Below are 20,504 nucleotides of genomic sequence, written 5' to 3' on the forward strand. Positions count from 1 at the left end.
ACCACCACGGGGACCAAATGTCTCACTGCCACAACATCAATGAACAACCCGATCGGAGACCGAATGAATGGCAGGTTTGTTCCTGACGTTTATTTACTGTACTTCTAATGTTTCTCTCTCTCTCTCTCTCCCTTTCTCCCTTTTCTCTCTCTCTCTTTCTCTCTTCTCCCTCTCCCTTTTCTCTCCCTTCTCTCTCTCTCTCTCCCTTTTCTCTCTCTCTCCCTCCCTCTCCCTCCCTCTCTCTCCCTTTTCTCTCTCTCTCTCTCCCTCCCTCTCCCTCTCTCTCTTTTCCTCTCTCTCTCTCCCTTTTCTCTCTCTCTCTCTCCCTTTCTCCCTTCTCTCTCTCTCTCCCTTTCTCTCTCTCTCTCCCTTTCTCCCTTCTCTCTCTCTCTCTCCCCTCTCTCTCTCTCTCTCTCTCCCTTTCTCTCTCTCTCTCTCCTCTCTCTCTCCTTTCTCTCTCTCTCTCTCTCCCCTCTCTCTCTCTCTCTCTCTCTCTCTCTCTCTCCCTCTCCTCTCTCTCTCTCTCTCTCTTCCTCTCTCCTTCTCCCTCTCTCCTCTCTTTCTCTCTCCCTTTCTCTCTCTCTTGCTCTCTTTCTCTTTCTCTCGCTTTCTCCCTCCCTTTATCTCTCTCTCTCTCTCTCCCTTTCTCTCTCTCTCTTCTCTCTCCTCCCTCTCTTCTCTCTCCTCCCTCTCTCTCCCTTTCTCCCCTTTCTCTCTCTCTCTTCTCCCTCTCTCTCTGTCTCTCTGGTCTCTCTCTTCTCTCTCTCTCTCCCTTTTCTCTCTCTTTCTCTCTTCTCCCTCTCTCTCTCTCCCCCCCCCTCTCTCTCTCTCCCTTTCTCTCTTTCTTTCTCTCTCTCTCTCTCCCTTTCTCCCTTTCTCCCTTCTCCCTCTCTCTCTCTCTCTCTCTCTCTCTCTCTCTCTCTCTCTCTCTCAGATCACCGCTGCAGTCACAGCTACTCTCCCAAAGAGGACCAAGAGGAGCTCACTCAGATCTGCAGGGACAACGTCTGCCGCTGCACGCAGGGTGAAGGCTCTCCTGCGTCCGCAGCAATGCTTTAGTCCACATGTTTGTATTTTGGGTTTTTATCTTTTGTTTTTTCGGTCTCCAGGTGACTGCTGCGTCTCCAGAAGCGACAGTGAAAACTTCCCCAACAAAGAAAGAGAGACGTTTGCATGCATGAATTTACACCACGGTATGATACACACACACACACACACACACACACACACACACACATATATGTACGCAGCTGAGTTTAAAGTTCGTCAGAATAAGTCTTATAGTCTTCATTTAGTTATTTCCAAATACCATAAAAAAATCCAGTATGAGTGGAAAAACATCCTCGAAAAATTACGACAATTTCCATAGGTTAGGCTCCATAGTTATGCTTTATATACATATATATATATATATTTATATAGTTCATATCGCACAATATGCATAGAAAAGGATGGATAACAATCTTCAATATGTTCCAAATTTGCTTATTAGGATGCCATATTTATTGTGGAGTAGAATAAGAAAGGCTAGGGGCAAAATCAAAATTCAGATAAATCGTCTCTGGACCGTGAACCAACACGTCACTGACACCGGTTTGCTTGTGCTTCAGTTTTCCGGGTGAAGGTGCTGAATGTCACCCAGAGCTACTACGACAAATACGAGATGGAGATCACACAAGTTGTCAAGCTGGGTGAGTCAATAGTTTGTGTCTTTTATGATCAGCTCTTTTTTAAATAGAGGATTGTTAATTAATGTAAAACCCACGAGTAGTAGACTTTAATTATAATACTCAATCCTTAGGCCCTATCAAAATAAGATGTATTCTTATTCACATGTGTTAGATTTGAAGTTCAGTTATTCAATATAATGCATTTATATATATATGTCTTCTGAATCTGAAGGTGTGGAGGCAGGAGTTGAAGTGGGCCAGAGGAGGTTTTTCATGTCCCACGGAGGCTGCAGAGATGGACTGGTCCTGCAGCAGGGCTCCCAGTACCTCCTCATGGGCCCCAAGGAGGACCAGTGGAACATTGAAGTTGACACCAGCAGGTAAGAAGAGAAAGAACCAAATGGATATATACTTTTTAGGATAATTGTACAACAAACACTTAGTGATTCTCTCTATACACAGATTAGTTTTTCTTTTAATTGTTCCTTTAATATTCAAATATATCTTTGGCGTTCTCATTTTTCTTATTTTTTCAATAAGCCTCATTTTACAAGGTGGAATGTACCGGTCACTGCACTGGCAGCAATGTCTGTTTGCTGCTTCACAAATCAATCCCCGCCCTATGCGATGTGTCCTTGAGCAAGACACTTAACCCTGAATTGCTCCCCGTCGACTAGCCGTGTCTACGGTGTATGAATTTGACATGATTATAAGTCGCTTTGGATCAAATGTAATCACTAAAATGGCTACATTCTTTTTATTTTTTCTTCATCAAAAGAAGGTTTTAAACTGATAATCAATCAAATTTTCATTTATTTATTTTCATATGCACAACAATTAATGAGAGGCAATAAATGTGTGAGCAATTGAACATGAGCTTCAAAACTCATTAAAAATGTTAAAAAAAGAAGTTCAAATACAACAAATATTTGTGAAATAAAATTAATTCATGGTAGACAGGTGTACAGCAACACAAAATGATAAGTAGGTAGACAAAACAAATCATGAAAATATCATTTGTAATTATAAAAAATTAATGAAATAAGTTTTAATTGTTAATAGTTGTTTAAAAAATGTAACAACAACAAATAACCACATAAAAAAAAGAATAAATTGAATATGATTGTCTGATTTCTGTTTTCCGTTTGTTTAAAAAAATCTATGAAGACACTTTTGAATTTGTCGACTACAGAAAACAATAAATATACTTATTTAGGCTTACAGTATAGGAGCAATTGTCATAAAATAGCAATAAAAAGACTATTAGGCAAGTCTTATAATTGCAATTTGTATGACAATTGCTCAGATACTGTAAGCCTAAATAAGTATATTTATTATTTTTTAACAAAGGTTAAAGGTTATTTCACAAGTTTCAAAAAGTGCCCCCAATTTATTTTTAAATGCCCCTGGAGTTCTCAGTGGGGGCCAAAATTGCCCCCTAAAAAATCTGTAACTGTCCCACCCTGAGTGGAACACACATGTTTCCGTGTCGACTCTCAACCCCCTCCCTGTCTGCCAGGTTCATGTACATGTTGGGAGAGGCCACCTGGGTGGAGCGCTGGCCTTCCCCTGCAGAGTGCTCCTCCAGCCCCAGCCTGCAGGCCAAGTGCAGGAGTCTGGAAGATGCCGCTCATGAACTGTCCATCCACGGCTGCCGGCTGTAGAGGTGTCTGAGCTGCAGCTGAACGCCGCGCTTATCTGCAATCATATTTTTCTTGCAGCAATGGAAAGATGTCTGTGCACATGAATACACACCGATAACTCAAGTTATCTGTGATCCATTTCGGGGGACAAATGAACAGAAAGTGGAGTCGAATACGTCAACACACTCATGAGGTGTCTCTCTATGAGAGGGACCGCCAAGGAAGCCATCTATTCGTATCGACTGGGGTTAAGACAGCCACTCACTCATCGAGAGGACAACGCTAAATACATGTTCTTGAGTCTGAAATACTCATTACATTCTGTATTAATTAGAGACAAAATGGGCTGATTAAAAATATCGAGCCAAACTCATGTTCTGTTCAAATTTGGATATCTGTAATATATACATGCGTGTAAATATATATATGCACATATGTGTATATATAATTAATTAAGTGGAGTTTAGATCTCAGAAGAGCAAATAAAAGCATATAAACTGGACGACAAGAACAGGCCAAGGAACACAGAGTGTATATCGGAAAATATGTAACACCAGAAAAGTTGATTGTAATGATGATTCTCTGAAGATGATTAAAAGCACTGGAAAGCTCAATAACTGGTGCGTGAGTTCTCATGAGACTTCATGTTGTTTGAGTCATACGTGAATCAGAGGTGAAGTAATCCAGATCCCGTTTGAGCCATATCAGAAAGCACATCTTGTGAAATGAAATATATATATGTGTGTGTGTGTGTGTGTGTGTGTGTGTGTCTTAAAGGGTACCTGTAGTGCAAAACAACAACGTGCTATATCCATTCGGCGCATCAAATAAATCATATTTACCCCGCCGCTATTGTCAACAAGTCACGCATAGCCCGAGGATTTACATTTCTTTGTCAACATTCCGAGTCCGTGGGCGCAGCCATTTTGCTAGTTATTTACTCCAGCTCAAAGCTAACTATGACGTAGAGTCGTTGAAAGAATTCAGCCAATCCGAGCCACTTCTACGCGTTGCTTCTTGGGATAGATCGGTGGCCTCAAGAATTACACAATCTATATCAGGGGTGCTCAATACGTCGATCGCGGCGACCTGCCAGTCGATCGCGCGTAGTATTGGTAGATCGCATGACATTAAAAAAATTGGCCCGCCCCTGTCACTTTCTCTATAGCGCCACATTACAGCAGCACGTCATTTCTGTCTCTACGTGTTGCGTTGACAGTCCTCTGCCCGCCGTCTCGTGCGCCGCGGAGCTCCGACACCGGTTTGCGCGCATCGGGACAGACGGAGCAAAGAAAAAGTCACTAGCACCCCCGAACATGTCGGGCGAACATTGCATCAATGAAAGACATCTCCAGCGCTGGCTTATGCGCGATGTAGCTATCAAGCTCACGCTTTTGTGTGAAGCAGATGAGGTCTAATGACACGATATCAGGGCTCTCAAGTCTCACGCATTGAGCGTGAGACTCACGCATTTCGGTCTTATCTCACGCACTCCCGCCACACATCTAATTCCTCACGCTGAAAAAACCTCTCGGCTATTTAATGCTTGAATGCAGGGGTGCTCAATACGCCGATCGATTGTTGAGTAGAAATAGTCACCCCCGTCGACAACTCTTTCGGCTCGATGCGGCGCAACAGTCAGCTGTATCGGGTGCTGATGGAAATCTCACGCTTGCCTGTCTTCAAAACTTGAGAGCCCTGCTATATCATCGGACATAAGTTCGTGCTCTTTACAACAAATGCACTCTCTGTCTGTTTTCTGTGGCACACATTTCCACAACTGCACCAAACGTCCGCCGACTTGCGTGCAGTCCGCGCGGTGAAGCATCTGGACGGCGGTCCTTGCATCAACTTCATCAGAATCATCGCTATCATCGCTGTCACAATTCACTAAATGGGGATAGTCTGCTTTTAAAGGTTCAAACAAGTATCCAGTTGCTGAATCAGACAATCTTTCATCGTCCATATTATCAATCTCTCAGCATTTGTTTGGCGCTCGTCGTTGTTTATATTGGTATCTGAACACATCCGCTGTGGCTGGCTGTCGATCTCTCAACGATCTGACGTCACACCACCCGCGACATATTCAAGCTCCAGTGCAATGTCGCATGTCGGAGTTGAGGACTTTGAACAGCCTAAACTACGTATTGTTATTGAATACTGGACCGTCAGTGCATGAATAACCTTTAGAAACACATTATCTTTTGATCTGGCTACATATTGTTTTGCACTACAGGTACCCTTTAAACTCTTACAAAGAATGATGTCATGAGCAGTTGGGGGGCGGGGGATATGTGGAGGGAAGGAGGGATCACTCCTCTGGACAATAGAGAGACTCGGAGCATCGGGCAACCACGTCTGGTCCTCAGCTGAAGACGAGAGGACATCGTCTCGGCTCAGGGGACACCGATCGTGACTGAAGGAGATTGCCAAAAACCAGGATTGAGAAATACACTGTTTTCTATGACTTTTTACAGACTCCTTTCAGGTAGGCGGAGGCGAGTATCTCTTCCTAGCCCTCAAAGGATGAATTCGACAAAAAAGACTTGCCCAGTCTCCGCTCAGTAAGAGATTTATATTATATTAGAGAGTAATGTAACCAAAATACCCCTGAGCTATGCCCTCGCTAATAGTCCTGTAATCAAATATCTCACCTGTCTTAACAGCCAATTGTCCAGACAGTATGTCATGGGGATGGAGTGAAGTGGATTCATGGTTGTAGAAAGCCAAGCACGACTCTGTGGCATACAACAATAGGAGCTGTTAAAAGTCAATCTAGTTCATCGTCCACTAGACAGACAGCGAGAGTTTAGTCAATCTCGAACTTTCAGAACCCCCGCCCCCCCAGTTTGTTTTTGTGTCATTCGTATTGATCGGAAGCCGACGCCCCTCCTCTTCTTTCAAGTTCAAGTTTCAAGTTTCAAGTTTTTTATTGTCACATCCCCTTTTATACAAGTATAATCGGTTCGTGAAATTCTTATGTGCAAAACACCCGACAGCAGTAGCAGACTAAAAAAGGAATAAGAATGAGAATAAACTATACAACATCCACACACAAAAAAGAAGAAAGTATTAACAATATATATATAAAACAATGTAATAGAATATACATCATGACAATATATATATATAAAACAATGTAATAAAATATACACTTTTTTGAGACTATATATATATATATGTATATACATACAATATATATATACAATATATATATATATAAACAATGTAATAAAATATACACCATGGCCATAGATATTCACAGAATATGTTCTGGTGTGTAGTGTTAATGAGGGTCTCAGTCCTTGTTCAGCAGCCTGATGGCCTGACTGAAGAAGCTGTCCCTCAGTCTGTTTGTCGGCACTTGATACTGCGGTATCGCCTGCCTGACGGTAGAAGGGTGAACAGTTTGTGGCGGGTGGTTATTGTCTTTCATCATCCGTTTGGCCCTGGCCACGCACCGCTTAGTGTATATGTCCAGGATGGAGGGTAGCTCACCTCCAACGATGTACTGTGCCGACCGCACCACCCTCTGTAGTGCCCTACGCTCCAGGGCGGTGCAGTTCCCGTACCAGGCGGTGATGCAACCTGTCAGAACACTCTCGATGGTACTGGTGTAGAATGTTCTGAGGATGCGGGGGGCCATGTTGAATTTCCTCAGTCGCCTAAGGAAATACAGGCGTTGTTGGGCCCTTTTCACCACGTGAGTGGTGTGCGTGGTCCATGTGAGGTCCTCGGAGATGTGCCGCCGAGGAACTTGAAGCTGCTGACCCTCTCTACTGCAACTCCGTCTATGGAGATGGGGGTGTGCTCTCCTCTCCGCTTCCTGTAGTCCACGATCAGCTCCTTGGTCTTCTTGGCGTTGAGGGCGAGGCTGTTCTCCTGGCACCACTGTACCAGTGATCCAACCTCCTCCCTGTAGGCTGTCTCGTCGTCGTCGGTGATCAGCCCCAACACTGTTGTGTCGTCAGCAAACTTGATGATGACGTTGGAGCTGTGCATGGCCGTGCAGTCGTGGGTGTACAGGGAGTAGAGGAGGGATCAACACGCAACCCTGAGGGCTCCCGTGTTGAGGGTCAGCGGCTCTGAGGTGGTACTGCCCATCCTCACCACCTGGCGGCGGCCCGACAGGAAGTCCAGTATCCAGCTGCACATGGTAGAGTGCAGGCCTAGACCTCTGAGCTTGGTGTCGAGCTTGGCGGGAACAATAGTGTTGAACGCTGAGCTGTAGTCCACAACCAGCATTCGCACACAACAGTTCCTCCTCCAGGTGGGAAAGGCGGTGTGAAGTGCCATGGCAATTGCGTCGTCGGTGGATCTGTTTTGACGATATGCAAATTGCCATGGGTCCAGCGTGGCAGGCAACATGGAACAAATGAAGTCCTTGACCAACCTCGGCAAGCATTTACTGACAATCGAGGTGAGGGCTACGGGTCTCCAGTCATTCAGGCAGGTTACCTTGGGGTGTTTGGGGACAGGCACAATGGTGGACATCTTGAAGCTCTCAGGAACAACAGCCTGGGACAGGGAGAGGTTGAAGATGTCTGCGAAGACTCCTGCCAACTGGTCTGCACATGCTCTGAGGCGCGCCCGGGATGTGGTCGGGACCTGCCGCCTCCGGATGTCCACCGCTTGAAGGCTCTGCACGTCAGCCTCTGAGATGATCAGCAGGCTGGTCTCCTCGGGCGGCGCTGCTTCGGCGGGCTGCCGTTCACGTCGAACCGAGCAAAGAATGTATTGAGCTCGCCTGGGAGGGAGGTAGAGGAGTTCTCTTCACCGCTGGTTTTCCCTCTGAAGTCCGTGATTGTCTGTAGCCCTTCCACACACCTCTCACGTCATGGCTCTTGAGCTTCTCCTCCACCTTGTTCCTGAACTCCCGCTTGGCAGAGCCGATGGTCTTCTGGAGGTGGCGGGCTCTTTGTATTCCGCCATATTCCCGAGTCAAAGGCGGTGTTACGCGTGGAGTGCAGCGAACATCGCCATTTATCCACGGTTTCTGGTTGGGATAAATCCGAACCGACTTGGTAGGAACAACGTCATCTATGCATTTCTTGATGAACCCGTGACTGAGGAGCGTACTCACTGGCGTTGTTGTCCGCGCGACCCTGAACATATCCCAGTCCGCACGTTCAAAACAGTCCTGTAGCATAGACTCCGATTGGTCCGACCAGCGTTGCACTTCCTTCACAGCGATTGGGTGCTGCTTAAGCCTCTGCCTGTAGGCGGGGAGTAGTTGGATGGGCGGTGGTCCGATTTCAGCGGTGGGCGGAGGAGGGCTTTGTATCCATCCCGGAAGGTGTAGCAGTGGTGAATCGCTCCCCTCGTGTTGCTTTTATGTGTTGGTAGAACTTGGAGAACTTTCTTCAGGTTCGCTTTGTTGAAGTCCGCCACAATGAAAGCAGCCTCGGGTGTGCCGACTCCTGCTCGCTGATCGCCCGTAGAGTTCCTTCAGCGCTATGTCCGTGTTAGCTTGAGGCGGAATGTACACACAGCAGTTACGGTGACTGCTGTAAACTCCTTGGTAGCCAGAATGGTCGACACATGAGCATTAGGTACTCCAGGTCCGGGGAACAAACGACTTGAGTATGTACATGACTTTGGTTGCACCAAGATCTGTTTATCATGAGACATACCCCTCCACGATCTTTACCAGAGAGTCTTTGTTCTGTCGCGGTGGACGGAAAATCCTGCCGGCTCGATGGCTGGTCGGTAACCTCCTCCGACATCCATGTCTCCGTAAGGCAGATGATGCAGTTGTCCTTAGTTTCGGTGGAATTGAATACGAGCCTGTAGCTGCATAGCTTATTGTCCAAAGACTGTACATTTGCCAGTAAAATGGTGGGTAGTGGGGTCGATTGGCTCGGCGTCTCAGCCTAACCAGCACGCCAGCTCGCTTCCCCTCCGTCGGCGGCGTTTGCGTGAGATCGCGCTAAAATGGGCGGAGATAGTTCCCTACTGTTTCTGGCGCGACGTCCAAATCGCGCCTAAAAATGGAGAATATAGTTTCGCCGTTCCTGGCGGACGCGTCCGAGGGATAAAGTTGAAAAACTCTGGTAGGCGGCGAGCAACTGCCGATCCAATCTCCAGAAGTGTGCATCTGTCGTACGTTAACTGGCTGCTAACGTTTTGTGCAAAAATAGTCGCAATAAGAAGAATAAATAACAAAAAACTACTACAAAATCCGGGAGCTCGCAACACAGCAGCCATCACGTACGGCGCCATATTCTTGTTGAAGCGTCGGTGGAGGTGGTAGTGTGTGTGTGTGTGTGTGTATATATGTATATAATATATATAAGAGTGGACCGTCTCCCCGTGGTCACAGTCCATTGGGCAACCCGACGGTCAACATGTGTCTCTGGACGCTGCTCAGCGTCGTGTCGCTCACGCTGCCCTGTGGCTCTGAGGGACAGTTTGACACCCCGAGAAGGTACTGCTCTTTTTTTATACTGACTTATGGATTGTGAATTATGGAGAGTGAGTGTGTGTGTGTATATGTGTGTATATGTGTGTGTGAGAGAGAAAATGAGTGAGCACAGAGATCACGTTCCCAGTTCCAACCTTTTCGTCTCTTAACATCCAATGTTATTATTTCTGAATTTAATCCCCAGACTTTCACCTATAAGCAGTTTTGGGAGCCCAAAAGTGGGAAACGCAACATAAATATAGTATTTTAAAAATGTTGTGTCACAAGGACAGATACAGGAGAACATTCCTGCCGGCTCTATAACAGTTCACCTCTTGCCAGATCATAGTGCAATAACTACAATAATAACTTCATATCCACACTATGTTGATCTGCACTTCACACATTTCATTTATTTACACTTCACACATACACACACATTTCATTTACACTACACACATACACACACTTTGCATTTTGCACACTGTCTATATTTAATATTTAATATTTAATTTAATTTGTCATTAGTATTGTGTATTGTGTATGCATATATGTTATATATATACATATATATTTTATTTTATATTTTACTTTGTATACTTCTATATCTTTCATCCCTGTTTTTTATATTTTATTTTTTATTCTTGTGTGTTTAGTTTATTGGTGCTGCTACTGTGACGACAAATTTCCCCTTGGGGATTAATAAAGTATATATCTATCTATCTATCGATCTAAATATATGTTTTGAGATTATGTGTGTTCAATTCGCATTGCAAACCAGATTTACATTGATGCAGTGATGCATCAATGTAAATCTGGTTTGCAATGTGACACAATTGAACATTAATCTTTCGCAGTTCTCTGTAATGCCTTAAATTCCTGCTTGTTCTGTTTGCAGCCGACCAAAACCGAAGGTCCCAGTTCGTTCTTCACCGAGGTACGTTGCCACTAATACAGTTTCTTTTACATGTTTTTCTCTTTCATTTCAGGATTAACAGTTGTTTTCTGTCTTCTCTTCAAACATCTCTCGTTTCTCTTTCTTGACTTGCCTTCAATGATCTTAACATCCTGCTCCAGTACCACCCGCAACCACAAAGCATTAAGTAAAACGATAAGATTCTCCTTTAACCGGCTAATGAACTGACTCACTGCCGAAATGTGCCTGTTAAAATGTAAACAGTTGAGTCTCCTTGGAAAGCTTTCAGTTTGGAAAACTCTCACGATATAATTGAAGTGAGGCGAAGACCTCCCATGGTTGAGTCTAACCTTTGACTCCAAGAATTAAAGAAAGTTGTGGCCACATGGTCTTGTCACATAGAGGCATCCATATTCAATTTTGAATTGTTCATAACAAGTTAAAGACTTAAATAAATATAAATCTCCAAGACTCCAAACTGCCAGGGAAGTATATCAACTTTTTTTCTTTTCCCTTGACTCAGCAGAACTGGAGAAAATATTCTTTAATTATTGGGAAGTTTATCGATATAAACTCAGATTAATGCGTGTTCAGCTCGCCTGCTGAGCTGTGACTGCGAGGAGCAGGACTTCTGGTCGTCGTGTCAGTAGAACTGTTCTGGCTGAACCCGGTGACCTTCTGCCTCAGGTTCACTCTGCTGGCTCCGGACCTGCTGAGGGCCGACAGCCAGGAGAACATCTACCTTCAGGCCGACGGGGCCCCCGGCCCCTTCACGGCCTCCATCTCCATCCTGGACTTCAGTAAGACCACCTCGCTCTTCAGGGACTCGGTCTCACTCGGCCCGGACAATGGATTCCACGCTCTCAAGGCGATACAGGTGAGTCATCGGGGTCAAAGGGTTTGGATGCCAGAGAGAAGCAACTATTCACATTCTAATATTCTCTTGATTTACTTGCATGTTTGAGTGTTCCTGATGTTCCACCATGATGATTTCCTTCATTCTCCATTCTTCTCTCAATCTCAGCTCCCCTCGGATCGTTTGAGCCGCGAAGAGGAAAGGAACAAGTTTGTGTACCTGAAGGTGGACTTCGGGGGCTTCCACTCCGAGGAGAGGGTTCTGATGGTGTCCTTTCACTCCGGATACATCTTCATCCAGACCGACAAACCCATCTACAACCCCGGAGACACCGGTAATGTCTAGTGATGAACCAAGAAGCCAACATGAACCACAACGCACCCACACGGACCAGAACCACCAGAACCACCACAAGCGGACTTTGGGTTGACAAAAGAAAACTGCGTTTCAATCCAAAGAGTCCAGATGGCACCAGCAGTGATACTAGTACTAACAGCGTCGACGTAGTGGTCACAGAAATAGTACGAGCTGAAGTAACAGTAGCATTGATAATGCGCCGTATAGAACCCCGTATATATATGTATACCAATGTGTAAATCATGACAATATTATGAGTATTTTTCAGTCTGTTCTTTGTCCATTTTTCCTCTTCAGTTCAATTCAGTCTTCGCATCTTCTGTGTCCTTCAAGGCTATGAACAGCTCCGTCACAATAGATATCAAGGTAAACAAATATTATAATTACTTTCATTGATAAGCCAATTATTCTCTTGTTCTAGAGGATTGTAAAATTCATATCTTTGGGATTTCGGCTTTTGATGTAAGGAAACCAGACATTTTAATGTATAACTTTCGGGTTTAGGAAATGAGAGTCTTCCAAAAGTAGTGAGCATGACACTGTGTAGACATCATGGGTTATCAGTTTGGATCATTCTTATAGGTTATTCTCAAATGAACCTGTTTGTGTGTCTTAGAATACAGACGGCATGGTGGTTAAACGGATCTCCAGGATCAGACCTGCTGGTGGGGTTTTTGCCGATACTCTTCATCTGCCTGAATTTGTCAAGTAAGAACAACTTCTTCGTCTCATCTTTCAACTCCTTCCACTGCCAATAGTTTGAGATGTGTCAATACAAATATGGAATAGAGAAGAGTTATCTCAGCATTCACACATTAAATAATTTAATGCACGATGAAATGTCGAGGACGGTAAAATTGTGATTAAGTCAATCTTTCCATCTGGAATAAACAAGAAACTTAAATCCGCAACTCACTCAAAAAGTAAGCTGATGTTATCAAAAGCCATATTTTGCAGCATTGCTTGTGAACTGAGAACAGAACGGACAATAAAGGAATACATCATACCCTAAATGATCATTTTCATACCTCATGAAGTTTTTTTTTTTTCAAAATGTGTTTATTTGGTTTTTCTTTTTTTTTTTCTCCTAAAAGGAGGAACAAGTTACAAATACAGTAAACATATGAAACATGTTACCAGACAATAACAAAATAAAAATACAAATGATAAAAAATTAAATAAATTATATAAAATGACACTCCATACTGGATGGCACACTCATTGGTACATTTGTGAGGGGTATTTAGACAGTGGGTTGCTCAGAGATTGTACATGGGTCATGACTGTAAGCTCACTTTAGAGCCCTAATAAATTGGGGGCCCTTTACAAAGTCCAAGAAGGAAGTCCACATCTCTTCAAACTGTGCATATTTTCCTTTCAGTGAGTATGTTATTGTTTCCATGGCTATAACTTGTACAATGTCCTCTAACCAGCCTTTGGTAGTCGGCTTCTGTATAGATTTCCAACATTTTGCAATAGTCCGTCTGGCTTGTAGTAGGCATAGGATAACCATCTTTATGTTAGCTCTGCTGAGGTTAATGTCCTTTGGTATGAGTCCCAAAACACACATTCTTGGGCACATAGGGAGAACCACCTTTGTTGCATTTGAGAGTGTCTCCACAGCCATCCTCCAAAATTCCTGTACTTTTGAACAGGACCATAAACAATGGAAAAGTGTCCCCCTATGTGTTTCACATTTAATACATACATCAGGAATATTAACATTGAAACGGTTCAAAAGCTCTGGAGTGATGTACAGACTCATGGACCATTTGTACTGTAACAGTCTGAAACCTGAATTAGACGTTTGTGTTTGTGATTGGGTACAAATATTTTGCCATTCCGACTCCGTTATCTCCTCCCCTATGTCTGCGCACCAGGCAAGTCTCTTGTCCTCTGATGTCTCTGGAGACCCAGCTGACAAGATCTTATAAAAGATGGAAATAAGTCTTCTCTGGTGAGGTCTTACCATAATGTTTTCTACTGCTGAGAGGTCAGGTATTGAGAGCTTCTTTTGGGTCTTATATATGAAGTCTCTGACTTGTAGGTATTTGAAGAAATGTTTAGCAGGTATGTCAAATTGTTTTCGAATATCTTCAAATGACATGAGAACACCCTCCTGAAAGAGATCTGCTATTTGGCCAATACCTTTGTCTGCCCATAGTTTAAATCCCTTGTCTTTAGCCCCTGGATGAAAATAGTTGTTTCCCCAAATGGGTGTGAACTGCGATAGATTTAGGGGAACCTTTAGGTATTTATGAACTTCATGCCAAGAACGAATGGAGTTGGAAACAAATGGGTTACCTGTGAATTTCTTTAGTTTATCTGGCTTATCTGAGTATAGATACATATGAAGAGGTATGTTGGATGTAGTCTCTCTTTCCATGGCCACCCATGCGAGTGATGAACTGGATCTGAACCAGAAGGAGGTTGTCCAAAGCTGGCATGCCCAGTAGTACCATTTGAGGTTGGGAAGGTTCAACCCGCCCCTGTCATATGGCAGGTATAGTAGAGAGGCGTAATCTTGCTCGTCTGTTACTCCAAATGAAATTTCTGAAGATTTTAGTCATATTTTGGAAGAAGTTTGTTGGAGGTGGAAGTGGTATACATTGGAATAGGTAAAGAAATTTGGGTAGGACATTCATTTTGAGGATATTAATCCTGCCAATCATTGAAATCGGCATTGTTGTCCATCTGTTAATAAGATTAGTTACTCCTGATATCACTGGGCTATAGTTAGTGGATACAAGGTCCTCTGTTGAATGAGTAATTTTGGTCCCCAAATAAGTAAAACTGGGTGTATTCTTAAATGTTGTTTGTATTGGGGGGCAACTTCTCTCTGATTGTTTAAGAAAGAGGATATTTGACTTAGATTCATTCAGTTTATATCCTGAAATTGATCCATAAGTATTTATTAATCTAAGGAGATTTGGAATGGAGCTCTTTAGTTGAGTAAGGAATAAAACTATGTCGTCGGCGAATAGGCCTATTTTATTCTCCACATTCCCTATTCTGATACCCGTTATACTGCTGTTTTGTCTAATTGCTATTGCAAGTGGCTCGATTGCTAATGCAAACAGAAGGGGCGAAAGGGGGTACCCCTGTCTGGTCCCTCGTTGGAGTTTGAAGGGTTGGGAGGTTACAAAGTTCGTCATGACTGATGCACTTGGGGTGTGATATAGCATTTTCACGCACTTACAGATGTATTCACCAAACCCAAACCTCCGAAGCACTTCAAAAAGATAATTGTGTTCCACTCTGTCAAATGCTTTTTCGGCATCCAGGGAGACTATTGCTGTGTCTGGGCTTTCCTTCCTCACATCTATAATATTTAGTAGTCTTGAATATTATGGAAACCTTGACGACCCTTTATCAAACCATTTGGGTCAGAGGCAATCAGAGACGGAAGATGGTTTTCAAGCCGTCTCGCAAACACCTTTGCTATAATCTTAGCATCTGAATTTATTAGTGAAATAGGACGATATGAACCACATTTTATGTGGGGTTTATCTGGCTTTAAAATCAGTGTTATTAAGGCATTGGATAGGGAGGCGGTAAATGTTCAGCTTCAATTGATTCAACTAACATATCGAAGAGTGGTGGCACAAGCTTCTCCCCAAAGCGCTTGTAGATGTCAATGGGTAGTCCAGAAGGACCTGATGCTTTTCCTCCGTTCATATGGGACAGCGCTTCAAACAGTTCCTCCTTTTTAATGGGAGAGTCTAGCTTCTCTTTTACCATCTCCTCTAAGGTTGGAATGGAAAGCTGATCCAAAAAGGAGGCAAGGTCATCATTAGTATCCGGAGTCTCTGACGTATAAAGGTTTATATAATATTTTTGAAAGGTTCTGTTAATTTCTGTCGGATTAGTTGTTGTCCCGCTTTCAGTTTCAATCTCGGTGATAGCTCTTTCATTTTGCGGTGTTTTAATCCGCCATGCTAGTAATTTGCCCGATGATTCTCCCTGATCATAGTAAGTCTGCTTTAACCGAGTGATACTGTTTAAGGCCTTACTTGCTGTAATCTCATTATATTTAGCCCTTACTTCTGAGAGCCTCTGTAAATTCTCCGGTGTATTATTCACCGAGAGCTCCTTTCTAGGTCTTTAATATCTCGCTCAAGTTCAGTCATAAGGAGATGCGTCTTATTTGCAATGTTACTGGTATAAGAGATCATCACACCTCGAATATAGGCTTTGAAGGCTTCCCATCTAATGGATGCTGAGGTTTCGTCTGTATTTGTAGCAAAGAAAAGCTCGATATTTCTTTCCACCGTGTTTAGAAACTTCTGATCATGGAGCCATCTCGGGCTAAGCCTCCACACTGTTTGGCCCCTGGGATGTGGAGTAAGGCGGTAATGCAAAAACAGTAGGGCATGATCTGAAATAACTATGCCTTTGTGCCCACAGTCCTGTATATTGGCCACCAGAGTCTCAGAGATTAAAAAATAATCTATGCGGGATTGTGTTTTGTGTGTGTTTGAGTGGCACGAATATTCTAGTGTGGTGGGATTTCTAATTCTCCAGATATCGCAAAGATGCAGCTCTGACATAAAGTGGCCTATCACCTTTCGGGTATTTGTATGGGAGCAGTCATTCCTTGATGAACGGTCTAGGAGGGGGTTAGGAGCACAATTAAAATCTCCACCCATTATTATTTCACCTCGAAAAGATGAAACGGTCATAAAGAGATTACTAAAGAATGTAGAATCGTCATTGTTGGGCCCATACACGTTTACTAAAATGATTTCTTGATTCAAAAGAGTTCCCCCAACCATCACAAATCTACCAGCAGGATCCTGGAGAAGCTTGTGAACCCTAAAGGGGACTGATTTGTGGATAAGGATTGCTACTCCTCTTGCCTGTGAGGAGCAGCAGGAAGCTAGAATTTGCCCAGGCCATCTCCTCCTTATACGTACAATCTCATCGGATACTAAATGAGTCTCTTGGAGAAATATGACTTTTGCTTGGAGATGTTTAATTCTGGACAGTATTTGCTTAATTTTAACCAATTTTCTCATACCTCTGACATTTGTTGGAGTTGGACAGCGACACACCACACCTGGACGACACTCACTGGAAGAAAGAGCGGTAGACTTCTACGTTATATCTATAAGCGTTTTATTCAGAAATCAGGATACAAGTAGACATCATGCATGGACCCCCCTCCAGCTGGTACCTATTGTATTCAGACCAGAGAGGCGCCTTAGCAGAGGGCGCAACGGTTTAAATAATAATCATGACCAGTTCTGATTGGTCAGGAGGTAAAGAGGATGGTGTCTCCTCATTGGTTCTTCTTCCTCTGCCTCCATCGCTGTCGCTCATTCATTGGTTCTTCGTGGGCCGCCAATGAGAGCACATGTTGTGAAAAGGTGTGGGAAGGGGAGGTAGTTGATTTAATAGTCCCTCTCTTGTAAGAAGACTCCCTTCGGGGCCTTATCTCTTCAGGAATGGGGCCTGGATCTTCTCCGAAGGCCGTCCACACACCGGGGCTTCTTCCCATGTGTGAGTGTGAGGGTGTGAGGGGGATAGGTGAAGGGGGGGGGAAAGTGAGTGACCTCGAGTGTCTAAAAGGAGAATAATGGCCACATCAGGACCCTTCCTACGCTCTGAGAGTATAGAGAGCTCTTTGTATGTGATCACCTCCGGAATGTGTGGATGCGGAGGAGGGGGGCTCACGGAACCTCACCAAGCGTCACTGTTATCTTTCTTTAGATCAGTCAGGCACCAGAGTGCTCCGCTGGAGATTTTAACTTCCATTCAGTGTTTTCCATCTTACACATAATATTTATGCAAACAATACTAAGCTATGCTAAACTATAATATATATTCTTTACAAATTCCATGAAATAATATTGAGATACGGAGCATTACTCATAACCCAGTCTAAGTAATATTACCGTTATATCTACAACTTCTCTTATACCCTTGGAGACCAGTGTGCCATCAAAACATGAAAAATAAAGAAAAGAAAAAAACGAAAAAACAGTAACAAACGCCCCCTCTCTAGAACAGAGAAGGAGCTCTCCTAAATCCCTGCGCCCCCAAATTGCACAGCCCCCACTCACCCTCCTGCAATACACTGAAATTCCGGACAACTTGCATTGATCCTTAAGTAAGGAGCAACTACAAACCATTGAACACAAATGGGCAGCACCCGTCCGCAAACATTTTAAGTATATAATAAAATAAAAAAACGTAAACCCATGTATGTACGATTACTGACCCGTGACATTATGTAAAATGAAACAAAACGTATTGCTACTATCAAACCAAGGGCCAGCAATAACACAGCCAATGTGATACGACACTCTTAAACCAAACAAGCTCAGTCTATCTTTCATCCGTTTTGGATCCAAGCGAGCTAGCGAAATCTAGCCGGACTCCCTCACTCACGTCCCGTTCCGTACGAGACCGCGCTGTCTCGATCTCGCGGATGAAGACCTCCACATCTGATGGAGTAAGAAACGTAAGCATTTTACCCTTGTGGTAGATTCTCATCTTTGCTGGGAACTGTAATCCAAACTCAATATCCAGTTTATGCAGTCGGGTTTTCACGCCGTCGAACATTCTCCTCTGCTGCTGAATCTCCGCGGAAAGGTCTGGAAACAACATCACACGATTCTCCTCGAACTGCAGCGTTTTCTTCTTGCGAGCAGCATTCATCACCCGGTCTCTGTCGGCCAGCCAGCGGAATTTCACGAGAATCGCCCGAGGAAGAGGTTTAAGGTTTGGCTTGTTAGCTTTAGCGTTAGCTGTGGCTGCTTTTGGAAGTCTGAAGGCTTGGTCGATGGAAGGTGGCGTCAGTAAATTGTCTTTACCAAGGAGGTCGGGTAACCACCTGTTGAGGAAGGACACCAGGTCACCTCCCTCTGCGTTTTCTGGCAGGCCCACCAGTCTCACGTTCAGGCGGCGCTGCCGGTTTTCCATGGTCTCCACTGATCTGGCGAGTGCTAGCAGATTTCTTTGAGTGGTTGCAGAGACGCTAGCTAAGTTGTTCAGTTGGTCCTCCGCGGAACTTATACGGGATTCTGCTCCACCTAGTCTTGCGGAGAATGACTCCAAGGCTTCTTTGATCTCGTGATTTGAGGTGATAACTTCTTTGAGCTGGGCAGAGAAGTCTTTTCGAAGAGCGTGAATAGCTGCTAGGATTGAATCGTCTCTAGCTTGGTCTTCTGTAGCTTCCGCTAGTCCATGTGTCAACTCCAACTCGCCGTCTTTCTTCCTCTCTTTACCTCTTGAACTTGTTTTACTTTGCTTCATTTTGGATCCTCCTTATATCGTGCACTTATATCACTCGACTAAGACTTTTTGCAAACTCAAACGAACGGGTTTACATTTATATATGATATATTTTGCCGGAGCACATGGGCTCTGCGACTACTCACGTCCACGTCATAACCGGAACCCCCTCATGAAGTTTTACCTTGAATTCTTAAGGAAAACAGAATTTGTATTGCTTGCCTCCAAAGTGAATCTATATGTATGTATTTATAAATGTATCTACAGAAAAGTCCTTAATCTTTCCACGGTTGTGACTGTGTTTGTGGCAGTGATGGAAAATGGACGGTGACTGCAAAGTTTGACCATCGACAGAAGAACACGTTCACCTCTCAGTTTCAGGTGAAAAAATATGGTAAGTCATGTTAAATCATGTTTGTTTGTTTTCGTCTTGAAGGCATCAAACTTTTGTTCAACTCTGAATGTAATATGTTCGTAGAGAGTGTAATATTTAACTAAATGTATCCTTTATTTTTTTCCGTGTGTTGCATTTCAGTGCCTTCTGCCTTTAACGTCATCCTGACGCCGAGGAAGTCCTTCCTCAACCTGGAGGACAGCCAGCTGGAGGTGGAGGTCTCGGCCAGGTCAGTCAAATACTCACCCACCAACACATGCTTCTCATGCAGCTTCATGTACATCATTCTTTATCGTATGACGTGTAACTTCTGATCATTTTAATCAAGGTAGTGGTACGTTTCAATCCGATGATGTCGTCTTGCATTAGACCTCTTGTGGGCGGTGAGGAGAACCCATTTCTTGAACTCTGCTGCATCGCGCTCCGTCCCGTGCCTCCTCGCTTCGCTCAGTCCCGTGCCTCCTCGCTCAGTTCCGTGCCTCCTCGCTTCGCTCAGTTCCGTGCCTCCTCGTTCAGTCCCGTGCCTCCTCGCTCAGTTCCGTGCCTCCTCGCTCAGTCCCGTGCCTCCTCGCTCAGTTCCGTGCCTCCTCGCTTCGCTCAGTTCCGTGCCTCCTCGCTCAGTCCCGTGCCTCCTCGCTCAGTTCCGTGCCTCCTCGCTTCGCTCAGTCCCGTGCCTCCTCGCTCAGTCCCGTGCCTCCTCGCTCAGTTCCGTGCCTCCTCGCTTCGCTCAGTTCCGTGCCTCCTCGCTCAGTTCCGTGCCTCCTCGCTCAGTTCCGTGCCTCCTCGCTTCGCTCAGTTCCGTGCCTCCTCGCTCAGTGCCGTGCCTCCTCGCTCAGTTCCGTGCCTCCTAGCTCAGTCCCGTGCCTCCTCGCTCAGTTCCGTGCCTCCTCGCTTCGCTCAGTTCCGTGCCTCCTCGCTCAGTTCCGTGCCTCCTCGCTCAGTTCCGTGCCTCCTCGCTCAGTTCCGTGCCTCCTCGCTTCGCTCAGTCCCGTGCCTCCTCGCTCAGTTCCGTGCCTCCTAGCTTCG

At 44.5% G+C, this 20,504-nt stretch overlaps 2 protein-coding genes across 3 annotated transcripts in view; both read left to right on the forward strand.

Annotated features, from left to right (window-relative positions):
* LOC130190741 (complement C3-like) overlaps positions 1–3,946 on the forward strand; it is a 36,213-nt gene extending 32,267 nt beyond the window's left edge. Inside the window, exons 39-43 of one of the 2 annotated variants that reach the window (XM_056410307.1) lie at positions 935–1,024; positions 1,110–1,193; positions 1,611–1,691; positions 1,903–2,050; positions 3,190–3,946. In XM_056410307.1, coding sequence (XP_056266282.1) covers positions 935–1,024; positions 1,110–1,193; positions 1,611–1,691; positions 1,903–2,050; positions 3,190–3,334 — 548 coding nt within the window. In that variant the 3' untranslated portion in view covers positions 3,335–3,946. Of the gene's footprint in view, positions 1–934; positions 1,025–1,109; positions 1,194–1,610; positions 1,692–1,902; positions 2,051–3,189 lie in introns of those variants that run through there. The other variant, XM_056410308.1, reaches the window with a different exon arrangement.
* A 1,753-nt stretch (positions 3,947–5,699) lies between these two features.
* The window catches only part of LOC130189731 (A.superbus venom factor 1-like), a 60,217-nt gene continuing 45,412 nt past the window's right edge, over positions 5,700–20,504 (forward strand). Inside the window, exons 1-9 of the mRNA XM_056408661.1 lie at positions 5,700–5,877; positions 9,636–9,740; positions 10,615–10,653; positions 11,320–11,509; positions 11,657–11,822; positions 12,153–12,211; positions 12,462–12,553; positions 19,396–19,478; positions 19,620–19,707. Coding sequence (XP_056264636.1) covers positions 5,777–5,877; positions 9,636–9,740; positions 10,615–10,653; positions 11,320–11,509; positions 11,657–11,822; positions 12,153–12,211; positions 12,462–12,553; positions 19,396–19,478; positions 19,620–19,707 — 923 coding nt within the window. The 5' untranslated portion in view covers positions 5,700–5,776. The remainder of the gene's footprint in view (positions 5,878–9,635; positions 9,741–10,614; positions 10,654–11,319; positions 11,510–11,656; positions 11,823–12,152; positions 12,212–12,461; positions 12,554–19,395; positions 19,479–19,619; positions 19,708–20,504) is intronic.

This window comes from Pseudoliparis swirei, chromosome 24 (genome assembly GCF_029220125.1).
Source record: "Pseudoliparis swirei isolate HS2019 ecotype Mariana Trench chromosome 24, NWPU_hadal_v1, whole genome shotgun sequence".
In the NCBI taxonomy this organism is placed as follows: Eukaryota; Metazoa; Chordata; class Actinopteri; order Perciformes; family Liparidae; genus Pseudoliparis; species Pseudoliparis swirei.